At 40.4% G+C, this 15,415-nt stretch overlaps 1 protein-coding gene across 4 annotated transcripts in view; it reads left to right on the forward strand.

The window, feature by feature from the left end:
- SORCS1 (sortilin related VPS10 domain containing receptor 1) overlaps positions 1–15,415 on the forward strand; it is a 579,047-nt gene that overhangs the window by 433,153 nt on the left and 130,479 nt on the right. For all 4 annotated transcript variants that reach the window (XM_064269343.1, XM_003409127.3, XM_003409128.3 and 1 more), the window contains exons 7-8: positions 11,228–11,346; positions 13,180–13,269. In XM_064269343.1, the coding sequence (XP_064125413.1) occupies positions 11,228–11,346; positions 13,180–13,269 (209 nt within the window). The remainder of the gene's footprint in view (positions 1–11,227; positions 11,347–13,179; positions 13,270–15,415) is intronic.

The raw sequence follows: 15,415 nt of genomic DNA on the forward strand, positions 1-15,415 counted from the left end.
ATGTACTCTGCTCCTGGCAGTACTTTCTTGGTAGTATGAGATCCCTCCTCCCTGCTTGCTTCCCTTTCCTTTTATCTCTTGTAAAATAAAAGGTGGTGCAGGCCACACTCCAAGGAAACTTCCTTTACATTGGATCAGGGATGTGACCTTCGTAAGGGTGTTAAAATCCCACCCGAATCCTCTTTAACATAAAATTACAATCACAAAATGGAGGACAACCACACAGTACTGGGAATCATGGCCTAACCAAGTTGACACATATTTTTGGGGAACACAGTTCAATTCATGACAATCACCAAGGAACTCAGGAACAGAACCTGAAAAGAAACAAGGACCTTCCCTTAGAGCCAAGAGAGCGCATACCTTCCCCTAGAGCTGGCATCCTGAATTCAGACTTCTAGCCTCAGAAACTTTGAGAAGATAAATCTTTTTGTTAAAGCCACTCACTCCTGGTATTTCTGTCACAGCTGCACTAAGAAACTATAGCAGCATCGAGTAAATTATTCAAACTTGCACAAGCAGCAAGCAGTCCTGAAAGAGAAATTCCTTGGTCAGAGAGTACATTTTAAATTTTTATAGACATTGTCACATTGTCTTCTAAAATAGTTGCATACTCCCTCCATGTGAGAATGCCTGTGTTTGCAAGCCCTGAACAGGCCAGGACATTGTCAAAGATTTTTGAACATAACCCATCAGATGAGCAAAAAACAGGGCATGTCTTTTCGGTTTTAATTTTCATTTTTTTAATTAGGAGTCAGATTGAGGATATTGATCTGTTTTTCGTGGCTATTTGTATTTTCTCTTTCATGAACCTGCAAAAGATATCAAATCTCTTAAATATTTTAGAAAAGATTATCACTCAACATTTATATATAAATCTAAAAAAAATTAAACTTGCCACCCCCCTCCAGCCAAAATCCCAGCACCAGCACAGTGATTGGCATTATTAGACCCCAAATTTCTGAGCATTAGTTCACCTTCTCTTTCATTCAATCAGTTTATTAATAGCATCTAGGGGAGAGCCTAGAAGAGGTCGGAAGCTTCCATTTTGTGTCAGCTTCACTTCCCAACACCCTGGGCAAATACAATCTCACCTCTGTTCCCATGTCCCCAAATCAAGCACCAAAGTTTAGATAATAGTGATACCTAGCACTATGCTTTTCTTTCTAGCAATGTCATTCTGACCCCATTTCTCATATTGCAAAAGACTCTTGACCCCAGTTACTAGTTATTTCAACTCGGCCTCTCTGATTTAGTAGCCTAAAGACATCTCTGAAAACCAACCAGAAAAGCATGAAACAACATAATACGGACCTCCCCACACAGCCGTGAAAAACCCGATAGGGACAGTGCAACAACAGGCTTAGCTGGGCAGCTTTCAGATTGGTTCTTTGTAGCCATCATGTGCTACTTCCTCTGCTTCTTATGTGTGTACCCACGCATGAGGAGTTCCACGCCCTTATCTCCCATCCGGCGTGTACACGCGCACGCAAACACACCAAAAAACAACTTGTCATTCCCAGGCCCAAACTATAGGACAAAGGTATAGGTTTCTAACGCGCCCTCAGAATTCTTCTGATGCAAGAAGCACCTGTCACTATAATGTGCATTTGTGGAAATAGCCAAGTGGTTGAAAAATTCCTAATGTGTCTGACTCCTGTTTAAAAAAAAAAAAAAGCATCAGTAAAATCTTGGCACTTGCACGTACATTTCCTTCCTTTTTCCTCTAGGTTCTCAAGCAACAATAATACTAGTATCACGCATTATATTCCTATGATATACCTGGTGCTTTGATGCTAGGTACTTTTCAGCTGTACTTTATACAGTAATTGCTGGAGATAGATACTTTTATGATTTTCCTCTTTTCAAAGGTGAGGAAAATGAAGCTTACAAAGATTAAGTGTCTTCAACATTGTTTCAGAACTAGCATTTGAAACCAGATCTGGTTCACTCCAGACCTATTACTCATTCATTCAACAAATATTGTTAGCCACCAAGTTATTCTAGGTACACTTCTAAATACAAGATATGGCAGGGAGTGTCACAAAGGCCCTGCTCTCATGCAGTTCACCTTGTAGTAAGGGGAAGAGAAGATGAATTTGTAATGCCAAGCATTACTAAGCAATAGGAAGAAAAACAAAGCAGAGTAGGGAGAATAGAGGGTGATGGGGGCATGTCAAGGAAAAACCTGCGATAAGGTGACATTTGATATTTAATGGAGTCCTCTGTGAGTTGGAATTAACTCGACAGCAATGGGTGTTTTTGGTAATGGAAATTAGAGAGAGAACTGTGTGTCTGTCTGGTGGAAAAGCATCCTAGACTGTACATATGAAGTACAAGCTATGCTTGACATGGTGGAGGCATAGCAGAAAGGCGAGTGGGGTTGGAATCTGGAAGGGTACAGGCAAATGTGCCGTCTGTCTTGGGCTATTTCCCTCTGGAAGACAGGGATTGGCCTTGTTAATCTGTATTAAGCATCTACTATGTTGTAAGTATGATACTCAGCATTGAGGTTGATAAAAATGATTAAGAAGTAGTTGAATGAATGCATTCATTTGATTGAAAGGCAGTTCCATGAATTGTTCTTCTCTCCTGGAATTACTCATATAACATATGTGCATATGTAAACAAGTAATGCCCTCCCCCAAAAAATATCTGGAGAAGAAATTTTAGATTCTCTTTTTCAGGAACTGAATTGTTTCCCTCCCTCCCTCTCTCCATCCCTTCCTTCCTTTATTCTTTTCTTCTCTCCTTCCCACTTTCCTTCCCTCTTAATGCCCTTCCTTCTTTCCTTCTCTCTTTCTCTTTTCCTCCAACTCCTCTTCTCCTCCTCCTTTCCTTCTGGCCCCCGTCTTTTCTTTGTAAACTCTATTTGGAAAGTTATGTGAACAAATGGGCTTCTCGGTTTTCATGAGTGGATGTGACCTTATGGATAACTTTGTGTCTTTTTTCAACCTATTCTGGGCTTCTAGTGTGCCTTTCCTGCAAAACAGACAGCTTATCTTCCCCAAGCATATCATGCCTTCTCTCTCGCCTCTGTGGCCTTGCCCAGTGTTCCTTCTTTCTGGAGCAGTGACTTCTTCATGTCACCATACCAGTCATCTCTCCTGGCTTTTCTCAGCTCCCCCATGCAGCTTTTCCTGGGTATCCCTGCCCACCCCCGCAAGGTAATTGCTCCTTCTGTGAAATAACAGGCATTAGTAAAATAGCCTCTATCTTCACGAGTACTATAGGCTGGGGGGGTGGGGGTGGGTAACATGTCCACAATTTTGTGATGCAGAGTAAAATACATGCTGACTCAGGAGAAGATTTTGAAATTCCTGGCACAGGGGTGGCCATCTGTGGAGGGGTACAAAGGCTGGGCTGGAGGCCCCTCATCTCTAGTTCCACAATACCTTCATGTCACCTGGGATACAGTCACCACACTGCATTGTAATTGCTCACCAGTTTTTCTGTAGTTCTGTTAAATTACTATGGCCTCGTTCTCTCTCATATCCCCAGTGCATAGCCCCATGATTAGCAAAAAAAACTGTTATGATCTCAGAATTTTCCCTGTAGTCGTCATGGTCTACTGAATGCTCAAAGACCAAGAATGGAAGACATTTACTCAGTTACACTGGAAGAAATCAAGAGGTTTCATAAGAGAAAGCAATGCCAAGTCGCAAGCTCATAATGTCAGAGGAGAACATTACGATCCTGGTGTCTAATTTCCCCAGAAATTTCATGATTTTTATGCAAGAAAGGGGCCAGTGCCAGAGTCTCACTTTTGAAGATCTGAATTGCTGATTGGTAGAGGCTTCTAGAAACCTGATAAAAATGAAGGATATATGAATGCCAATGTGCACCCACATTTGTCTCTGTGTTTATGAGAGAAAGAGAGACAGAAAGAAAGAAGAAAGAGAGAAATGATTGGGAACACATAACAGCAAGGATCTAAACATGTAACTAGAATAATAGAACAAAAAGCAATTATATAGAGATGGGCTTTAAAACTATTCTGCTGTACAGCTGAAGATTAATGGGGGATGGGAGAGAATTTTAGAATATTCATGTTTGCCTCCATTGTTTATGGCTCTGTTTAAAATTAAACTTCTATAATATTAAGGTATATTAAGGTATTTGGTGTGAAATGGATATTTGTGGAGTAATGGGATGAAGGGATGGATTCTTAGAGACCTGTGGTAGATTTTTTTTTGCTCTGTCATCTACTAGCATAGGAATTTACACAATTCTTATCCATCAGGCTCGCTTGTAAAAGAGTATCTCACCCTGGATTTTTCACCAAGTATAGAAGAGAAAAAGCAGGTGATATACCTGGCGCAGTTCCTGACGCAGAGAAGTTGCTCTGGTTGTTTTGGTGGTTTATGCTGCTGCTGTTGTTATCAGTGAGACATTCTGTGAAGGGAGAGGTCTGAGTGAGCCTCAGGAAAGACTCCACCGAGGAAGGTTCTGGAAGTATCTGGATGGGGAACAAGAAAGTGAAAGGCAGTTCAAACCAGGGGAACCATCTAAATGAACACAGGGTGTCAGCCACTGAATGAGCATGCTGTGTAGAAATAGCAAACGCCCTGAGGACGCACACTTGCCAGGAACATCGCAGAGCCTTGTGTTTTGACAGCAGTGGGAAACAGGAAATGGGTAAAGTGTGGTAAAGAAAGACCTGTCGGATCTTTAAAGCAATTGTCTGATTTTTAACACTCCTTTCAGCTTTAAAATTTAGTAACCATTACTGTGTAACAAGTCTGAGGCCTAGCTTGGTAAATGACCTTCACAGCATGTTGGAGACAGAGGTAGGACCTAGAACATCACCCTGTCAGAAACAGAAGTCGCCTATAAGACAATGTGGCTGAAGGCTGCCGGGCCCTGAATGCTGGACACTGGATGGGAAGGTGATTCCATGTCTCTTAGATCAAAAACCAAACCAGCTTCTGTTGAGTCGATTTGGACTCATGGTGACCCCATGTGTTTCAGAGTAGAACCGCACTCCACAGGGTTTGCAATGGCTGTAATCTCTCAAAAGTCAGTTGCCAAAACTTTCTTCTGAGGTGCCTCTGGATGACCCCAAACCACCAAACTTTCTGTTCGTAGCCAAGCACTTAACCATTTGCACCATCCAGGGTCCCCCTAGTTGTCATGCAGATCTGCTCACTGACCACACCTCACACAGCCTACACAGGACGTCTCTTCTCTTAGTTACACGGGGAGGAGATCTTTCCTGGTATTTTAAAAATTACCTTTTTTTTTTTTTTTGCTTGAATCCAAATCCAAATTTGAATATTAAGAAAGTCTCAGAAATGTCAGTAGTACTTTACAATTGGATACTTTGAGACAGCATGCAGTACTGATGATTAAACTGGGAGATTTTAGACAACCACCTCAGCTAGTTTACTGACTGACTGTACTCCATGCAGGCACTGTGCTAAACACATTTCGTGATTCAGGTCTTCAATCTTCACAACCACTAGCAAGATAGGTATCATTTATCCCTATTTTAGAGATCAGAGTTTAAAGAGGTTGAGTGATGTGCCTGGGTTCACCAAGCCGGCAGGCCTTGAGGCTGCATTATACCCCTCTTCCTCCGCTCCGTGTCTGGCCTTTAAAGGCAGCTTCCCTTCTCCTGATCAGCTCAGATTTGGGGGGGATGGGGACTACATTATTCCAAACAGCAGCTGTTGCAGAGTGTGAGAATGCTTGAAAACAGAAGCACAGTGTCCTAATTACCTATGGCAAGGAAGACATCTGTGTAGGAAAAGTAATGAAATTAATTCTAAAGCCTAGCAGTTGCATACATTAATTGACGTTAATTAATGCCAAATTACAAGACACTTCCTATGGAATCACATCATACACTCACCAAAATTGAATATGGAAAGAGTTCATCCTACTTAATGTGATTACAGCAAGCCCCAAGGGGAATAGGAGTGATTGGTCCCTCATTATGAAGTGCAGCCAATTTCTCTCTGCTTCCATTAGGAGGAGAAAGGGAACAAGGCAGGAGCACTTTACCCAGGGTGGGCAACTCAAAATTGAACATTTTCCCTTCAGCTTGCAAATTTCACTTTGAGCCACTCTGAGCAAGAATTGGTTGCACGACCTTCTTCTGGGGCTTTTCTTGTGTCACCCATGTGTACATTTTGTAATCCTCAACCCAAAAACGGACTGACTGCCCAGTTAAACTTTGGGATGTGGTGGCATGGGGAGTGGAGGACAATAGAACAAGCGGAGGGATTTGGGGCTGTTGAACTCAGGAGCCCTCCATGACTCTTTCCTACTCACCCAGTCAGGAAGTGCTAGACCAGGAATTTGTATACAGGCTGCCTCGCCTCTCACATTACTTCCTTTAACCATCATTGACATCACCTATATGTCTTTTATTCTTTTTTTTCCCATGAAAAAAAATTTTTTTTTTAATCATACATATATAGGTATCTGTATCTATACCTTGTGCAAAAGTGGGTCCATAATGCACGCACTCTGGTAACCTACTTTTTTAAAACTTGTATTTTAGAATAATTTTAGGTATGCAGAAAAGTTGCAAAGATACTATCATTTACGTGTCTCATTCACTCCTGATGTTAACATCTTTTTTTTTTATTGTGCTTTAAGTGAAGGTTTACAGATCAAATCAGTCTCTCATATAGAAATTTATATATACCTTGCTGTATACTCCTAGTTGCTCTCCCTCTAATGGGACAGCACACTCCTTCCCTCCACTCTCTCTTTTCGTGTCCATTCGGCGAGCTTCTGACCCCCTCTACCCTCTCATCTCTTCTCCATACAGGAGCTGCCCACATAGTCTCATGTACGTACTTGATCCAAGAAGCTCACTCCTCACCAGTATCATTTTCTACCCCATAGTCCAGTCCAATCCCTGTCTGAAGAGTTGGCTTTGGGAATGGTTCCTGTCTTGGGCTAACAGAAGGTCTGCAGACCATGACCTCTGGGGTCCTTCTAGTCTCAGTTAGACCATTAAGTCTGGTCTTTTTATGAGAATTTGAGGCCTGCTCTCCTGCTCCCTCAGGGGTTCTCTGTTGTGTTCACCGTCAGGGCAGTCACGATGTTAATAACGTCTTACATAACCATGATACACTTGCCAAAACTAAAGAATTAACATTGGTCCAATATTATTAATTGATGAACATCAGCCAGTGAAAACCCTCTGGATTACAACACTCCAGCCCCCAACTTATCATGGAAATAGCACAGGAGCAGGCAGTGTTTCATTCTTTCATGTGTGGGGTCATCATGAGTTGGAGGCCACCTCAGTGGCAGCTAGCAACAACCACCATCAGCACCACCAATTTTTAAAACATAAAATGTATTGTTTCTGTCAATTCTTACAGAGTCTTTAGAAGCATGATTTTAATAGCAAATTTTGGATGTTCCATAATTTATCAAGTTATTCCTCTTCTGTGGGTCATTTTGATTTTTCTAATATTTCTGTTATAAACAATATTCTGATGAATATCCAAGTGGCTAAATCTTTGAATAGATCCTTAATTATTCCCTTAGGTAGAATTTTCAGAACTAAACCTGAGGTCAAAGATACCATTTTTAAGGAGCTTGATCCATATTGCCAAATTGCTCCACAAAAAACAATATTTATTTACAAGTCTTTTACCTCTATATATAAATGTATTTATTGATGAAGCCAAAATATATTTAACAAAAATCATCCCAAAATATGCTGTGCGTTTTTCATGCAGCATAATGTAGTGGAAATAAACCAGGCCTGGAGTCACGCCAAGCAAGTTTGAAACCCCATACTGCTGTTTTTATGGATTACTTCTCTCTTTGAGCTTCATCTTCAAAGTCTGTAAAATCAAGTAGTATATTATACTTTAACATATATTAATGTATTCTACTTTATAGTATTGTAAAGTTTTAAATATACTAAAATATATGTAAACATACCTTAGAGTGCCTCCCACATTAAAAAAAAAAAAGTTGCAGTCAAGTCAATTCTGATTCATAACCATAAAAATAGGTACCCAATAAATGTTAGTTTCTTTTCTTCCTTTTTATTTTCCTCCAAAATCCCTCAGATCTATAATTTCTATATAGATGAATTATAAATATGAAAAGTGTGTCTTTCTTTATATTTTCTGTCTTATGCCTGTTCAGTGATTCTTTAAGAGGAGGTTAAGGTCTTAGGAAAGAAAACATTAGACGTTATTACTAATAAAAGGCTTCACTAGGAGACAAGCTGTGTGTATCTATCAGAAAGTCTTTATTAGGTGTCAGTCCTAAAAATTTTAATTGGAAATTTTATCTGTAATTTGAAACCCAAGGCCTCCTAATCAAGAACTTTTGACTCAATTTGGTTTGATACTTTTTGTTCATTATCTCACTTAACAAGAAGCACAGAGGTAGGACAGCTCTAGGCTCAACAGAGTCAGTAGCTCAATGATGTCATCAGGGAACAAGAGTCTTTCCATCTCTTTGTCATACTCGTTACATCAGCTTGATGGGATTCTTCATGCAACAAGAGGCTAGAGCAGATCCAGGCATCACACTGAGACACAGTGATGTTAAGAAGCAGAAGAGGATATTCTGTTTTATCTTCTTGAAGCACCTTAAAAGACCTTTCCTTACTTCTCATTTGCCAGAACTTGATTGTTATGTCCTCTCCTAAACCAAGCAATGGTAAGAGGAGTAGGAAGATCTTGAATGGTCTTAGACTCAACAGGATTCATCCTTGGACCTGGGGACTTCTGAATCACATGGAGGAAGGATGAGCAAACAAATCCCATGTTGGCTCTTCTAGGAAAGAAGCAGAGAAGAACAGGTGTTGGGTAGACCATCAGCAGCATCTGTTACAGAAATATAATTGTAGTACTCCAATGCAACCAGCCTTTTTAAGGACCTACTCTGTGACCCAAACTGTGAAAGACAGCAATATAGAAAACAGGAATATCATCTCATCATTAGTGGTAATAACAACTGACACTTATTCAAGCTCTTTAGAGTATCAAAACAGCATCTATATTGTTTCTAAATAGTGTGGCTCTAAGAACTGGCATCCCCACCTAAGAGATAAGGAAAACAAGACAGAGGACAATGACGTGATTTCCTCTGAGCCAACCAGCTAGTTAGTGACAACATCTGAATTCAAACCCAGGCCTCATAGTTGGAAATCTCATGTTGTTTGTATGACCCCAAGCTTCCTCTGTAAAAACCAAAGTCAGTTAAAAGCTGTAAAGTGCCTGCTAGAGTGTGAAATCAGGTGATAAAGACTGTGTGTGCTGTAAGAATTGGATACAAGAAGGACCCGTTCGTGTATCCATCTGGACATACTGTTGCCCACTCCCGTTTTACGTAAATGATCATCTCCTGATTTTTTTAATTTGGAAGAGTGGATTTTCACATATGTCTATGATATCTAGACATATCCTAGAAATTGCCTTTGAGGAGAATGATCTTGAGATGTGCCCAAATGTAGGTATAAGAATGTTTGGAAAAGGAGAAGGGGGAAGGCAAGCACAGGGCTCGAGTTTAGCTTTGGGAGGTGGTTTCACCATGACTAGATGAGTTAAAGTAATTGAAAGCTATCCACATCTGCACAGAGGGTGTAGGGATGAAGGAAGATTGTGGGTAAAGCTCTCTTCCACCAGTCTCCTGAGAGCTAATCAGCAGCTACGTCAATTTTAGTTTTTCTCATTATTCAGGTAGAGCAAATGTGCATGCCGCCCCCTAGTGACTATCCTTGGAGAATACAAGTATACCAAAGTTCCTCAAGTAAATGTTGTCCTGGAAAGTTCTGCCTGCTTAATTTCCTTAAGGGAAGTCTTTAGTGAATTTGTATACCCATCTGGACTTACAGTTGCTTACCTCCTTTTGTGTAAATAATCATCTCCTATTTTATAAATTTGGAAAAGTAAATTTCTGCATATGTCTATGATATCTGAAAACCAAATGCACCGATCCATTAAGCATCAAAAATAATGAAAAATAACTTTCTTGTTTACTCAAAGAAATATGTCTTATTGAAAAGGCGTGTTCTCACAAATATTTATTGATCGCCTACTATGGGGACATGTAGCAGGAACTGCGTTGGGGCCTGGGGTTATTACCACAGTGAACAAAACAAAGAAGTCTCCCTTGTCACTGAGATTAAATTCTCATGGTGGGGAGAGGGAGCAGAAATAAACAGTGAACAAGGTCATTTTAGACTGTGACAAATTCCAGGAAGGGAATTAACAGATGATTTGTGATACAGTGTAATCATGGAAGATTCTAAGAAGTAACAGCTGAAATCTGGTACCTTCTTTGGGACAAGCCTGGGAGGAAGTATTTTAAGCAGAGGGAATAACACAGGAAAAGTCTCTAAAGTGGTAGACAGGTTGGTCAGTTTCTTGAACATAAAATAGGCCAGATTAGAAGCATAGGGACAGAAGAAGAGATTGGCATGGGACTGAGCAGTCAAGTGTAAGGGGGAGGAGGGTTTGAATTTATTCTAAATGAAATGAGGCAAAAAGAGCTTTAAGTAGGAGAGGGACACAATGTGATTATACAGCTCTCTGTATAATCTCAGACTAGCTGAGAAACAGGGAGACAGCCTACCTGATGTAATATAATTCCAGGAATAAGGATCAAATCTATGTAAGAATGGTCATTGCTGGTTTCATGTTTATCATCTGTAGTACAGTCTCAGGTGAGATTCAGTTTACTTACCTAGAAAATGAGAGCAAAGTATTTGATTCAAGATCTGCCTCCTATTCTGTTTCACTTCTGAGTAGTGGAAGAAGAAAACCTTTATCTCAACAGAGTCGTATTATTTATAACAGCAGCACTACTAACAAGAGGTGATTGTGACTGCATTTATGTGTTTCCTTTCTCATTTGTCAGTGGAAGAACAATGGCTGGAGGTGACTTATTAAGAGGAAAAAATAACTCAGAAATCACAAGTACTATTGCCAGCAGTTTTTGTTTTTAATATTTCATTTTTGTTTGGGAAGAAAAAATTAATTAACAAGAATTTAGTATTTTAAGATGGCAAGAGTTGGTGGAGGCAAGTAGAAAAGGTGCTGGTGGTGATGGTAGCCAGTGAGTACAACAATAATGATAGTAATTTTAACAATAATGATAACACTAAAAATGTATTTAACAAAGAATGCAAGGCTTAGTAAGAACTCAGAGATAGCAAGGAAAATAGAAAAATGTCTACTTTGACTCTAACGTTCTGTGTGTATCACCCCTGACCTCCATTTTGTTTTTTTTTTTTCAGATTCCCAGTACCTAACTTGCCGAATGCAGAACTGCACAGAGGCCAACAGAAATAAACCTTTCTCGGGCTACATTGACCCAGACTCTTTGATTGTCCAGGATGATTACGTGTTTGTTCAGGTGTGAAAGATCCACTTCTATTGATTGTCTTAAAGACATTTCTGTTCCCTATGTCTGTCCCTGTTGCAGCCCCTTCTGCCTGCTTGCAATCCTTTAAAAAAAAAATAAGAGCATGAGAAGGAAAAAGGAAAGAAAGAAAAAACAAAAAAATCTTTCCAACAAAAAGAACTGTGGAAGGTTCTGTACCAGTGGAATATTAGTTAGTTCCTTTGGGCAGTGTCTGGAGGACCTTATCCACACAGGGCCACAGAGACATTGTGGGGAGCACTAACATTGTCTCCAGGATTACACAGTTCCCTTCAATCCCCCACATCTGCATTGTGAAGGAACTGCAAGTTATCAACAGAAATGAGCAGATCTGTCAGTCTCTTCCTATCAGGAAAAGGGTCAGCCAATCAGACCCTCGCCCCACTCTACCCACCTGAAAAATAGAGAAACAGGAATGGAAAGGGGAAGCTGTGGGTGGCTAGAGGTGGTGAGAGGGAGAGCGGAGGTGGAGGGTAATCAGCCGTTATTGTCATGCCCTGACTGTGATTAGTTAGGATAAAGAGAATTTAGAGGAGATGTATTCAGCCAGTTTTTTCACCTCCAAAGAGAGGGGGAAACAGTTTGAGAAGTTGAGGCTTCATGCCGCGGTTAGAAGAGAGAGGGAGCAAGTCTGCTTTGCTCCTTTTCACCATTTAATGGGAAATTGTAGACTTCTTTGGACAACGCACTTAAAAATTCAGTTATTGCTTTCTGTGTTAAAAATGATAACGGTGCAATTGCTAAATAGCTGACATATATAATTTCACTACCATTGAGACACTAAGGTATTTATTTGGACAGGAAATCATGATTTAGAATATTTAATCTTATGCTTTGAGAAAGCAAATTTTCAAAATGCTCAACACCAGCCTGTGTAGTTTTTACATGATTCACAACAGATTATACACACACAAACACAGGCACATACAAATATACTTACACGCAAACATATATACATACATATATACATACGTATACACACATATAGGTACACACATACACATATACCTACATACACATGTACACACATACACGCATACACAGTACCTACACATGCACACACAAACACACACAGCGTTTTATTTTTCTTCTAGGGAAATGAGCACTCTGATAACTTCAGAATCACACCATTAAGTGACATTGAAATGTTTTTTTTTTTTTTTTTCTCACCCTTCATTCCGCCTATTGGTATTCATTGGACTGTATGTCCTGGACAAAATTGGGGTAGTAGCTCATGGTTTCCTTCTGGGAGACTGAGATCTAGCCTGACTGTGGACTGCAACCCTTGCTCAGCTTTCTGTCTTAAGATGTCAGCCCTCCTGTCTGTGGGACATGCCCGCAGTCGTCACCGAGACAACATCAAGCTGGACTTCGGTGCCCAGAGATGTGAGGCTCTAATTCTGCTACCGTTTGACCTGACCCGTTCCCCCTGATACAGCGTGAGGAACCTGTCGTATGGCCCCAGACTTGGAGCTAGGTAGCTGGGATGCTAATGGATATTAAGCCAATATTCCCTGAAACTTATTTAAAAATAGTAAACTGAAAATGATTCCTGGCTTCTGAGCCACAATGCCATTGAAGAATTGTGTTTTTGTCCAATAGGCTCAGGTTCAGTTTGGGCCTCTGACCAACTCACACACATAACATAACTTGTTTTTGGAACTGGATGCCAATTCTTTACGCTTGTCCACGATAGTTATTCACACCGTATGTTGGCAGCCACCCTCTTCCATTTAGGTGGCTGTTCCACTGTCTTCTCTATGTGTTATAGTAGCTCCTCCTATAACCTGTGTGTTTGTGATCCAGCTGACATCAGGAGGACGGCCACATTACTACGTGTCCTACAGAAGGAATGCGTTTGCCCAGATGAAGCTGCCCAAATACGCTTTGCCCAAGGTATGGCCTGAATTGCATTCTTCATTTCGGCATCTTCTGATTCACAGTTCCTGCCTCCGCCCCGTTTCCAGAGGACCTTCTCAGTCTTTCCTTGTCATTGGCTTCTTTTCCTCTCCCATCTCCCAGTCAAGTTCACTCTGCATTGCTTTGTGTTATCAGTTTCATCTTATGTACTTTACCCTTCTTTTTCTCTTCATCTCTCTGTGGAATTCTTGCTGTAGGAACTTCAGAATAAATAGGTAATTGAGTTCCTTTTGCTTTTTAATAGTGAAGATCTCAAGCAGTATGTCTTGATTTTCTACCAACACAGATTTTTTTTTTTTCCTGAATCTGTGCGACAAGTACGGTACATGACTGTCCCATTTTATTGTTATCAGTTGTTTTATTGGGAGGTGATACAGCTAGATGGCATCCCACCTTTGCTTTTTCTCTCAATGGAACTTCTGAGACTGGTTTTGTTTAGAGTTTTGAAATCCATTTAATTTCGTAGATTTCTTCAAAGACATACCCCTTTCAAAATATTGACGTGGGAAGATTAGAGACCCTCACCTGCTGACATCCCCTAGCTATCTTTCCAGAAACACTGAAGAACTGCGTTGATATGGAGCGCCACCTAGTGGAGGTCAAGCTGACTTGGGAGCTCAAACTGTCAATTTGCGGTCTTGCTGCCATTGTGATGTATTTTAAGTGGCCAGAGACTATTAATTTATTGTCTTGGTCTGATAGCAGGGGAGGTGTGTATATCTGTAAAAAGAGGACTGTGTAGATTTAAACAGGTTGATAGCTCTGCTTTGAGGCCTTTTGGTTGAACAAAGAAAGTGGAGATCTCTGTTTGAGTTTGCACATCTCTTGCTCTTGTACTTTTCATCCATGACTTTGCAGTATGCAAAAAAAAAAAAAAAAATTTTTTTTTTTATCTTGGAGCTCAGCTGCTAATCAAAAGGTCGGCAGTTCAAATCCACCAGCTGTTCCTTGGAAACACTACGGGGCAGTTCTACTCTGTCCAGTAAGGTCACAATGAATCTGAATCGAATCCACAGCAACAAGTTTTTTTTTTTTTTGTCTTGGACCAACGCCAGCTAGCTGCACTGGTAATCATGTTACAGGCACAACATAAGGGCAGATCACTTTGGGTTCTCCAGGTAGAATTCTATTTCTTCACCACCACTCTACCCCTAGCCCCCACATAGTGAAAGTGGTTTAAACCTCAGCCCATTTGAGGAAATAATATAAATTATTAACTCCAAAGAACTGTAATCATGTTCAAACAAACAAACAAAAAACCCATTGCCACTGAGTCGATTCCAACTCATAGCAACCCTATAGGACAGAGTAGAACTGCACCATAGGGTTTCCAAGGAGCATCTGGTAGATTCGAACTGCCAACCTTTTGGTTAGCAGCTGTAGCTCTTAACTACTACACCAACAGTTTTCCAGTATTAAAAAAAAATTCATGTTAGCAGGTCTTATTTTCAGCTGATAAGGGATTTAATGATAGTGGCAATTGTCCAGAGCCCTGTAGTGCAGTGGTTAAGAACTCAACAGCTAACGAACAGGTCAGCAGTTTGAATCTACCAGTAGCTCCTTAGAAACCCCCTGGGGCAGTTCTACTCTGACCTATAGGGTTACTGTGAGTTGGAATAGACTTGGCAGCAATGGGTTTGGTTTTTTTTTTTGGTTTTGGCAATTGTCCAGAGCTGTGTATCTGTGTTTTTGTATGTTTATGTGCTTCTTGTTCATGATGTGGTTTAGGGTTTGCTGCGGTAAGACAAGAGCCTACAACATTTGAGTTGTGTCTTAGATGAGAATTGGATAAAGTCAGTGTGTAAAAGGAAAACCGTATTGTCAAAATTACCTTTGATAATCACTTAGGAATGTCTATTAAGAAGATGGACGTGACTTCATTATGTCCAACATTATGTCTTGTTCATTGAAATAAATTGACATTCCTTTGATTGACCAACAGTGAAGTATTTGGCTTGCAAGATGTATAACTTTAAAAACAAGGCTTATAGTTAATACATTGAGATGATCTTGTTCAATAGGCATGTGGGAATTGAGACCAAATCAGTTAACAGCAGAGTAGAGCCATCTATCTCATGCTCACCTTGGGGAATATGCTCTTTAGTGGGATAAATCTTAGCCA

Source organism: Loxodonta africana, chromosome 16 (genome assembly GCF_030014295.1).
Source record: "Loxodonta africana isolate mLoxAfr1 chromosome 16, mLoxAfr1.hap2, whole genome shotgun sequence".
Lineage (NCBI taxonomy): Eukaryota > Metazoa > Chordata > Mammalia > Proboscidea > Elephantidae > Loxodonta > Loxodonta africana.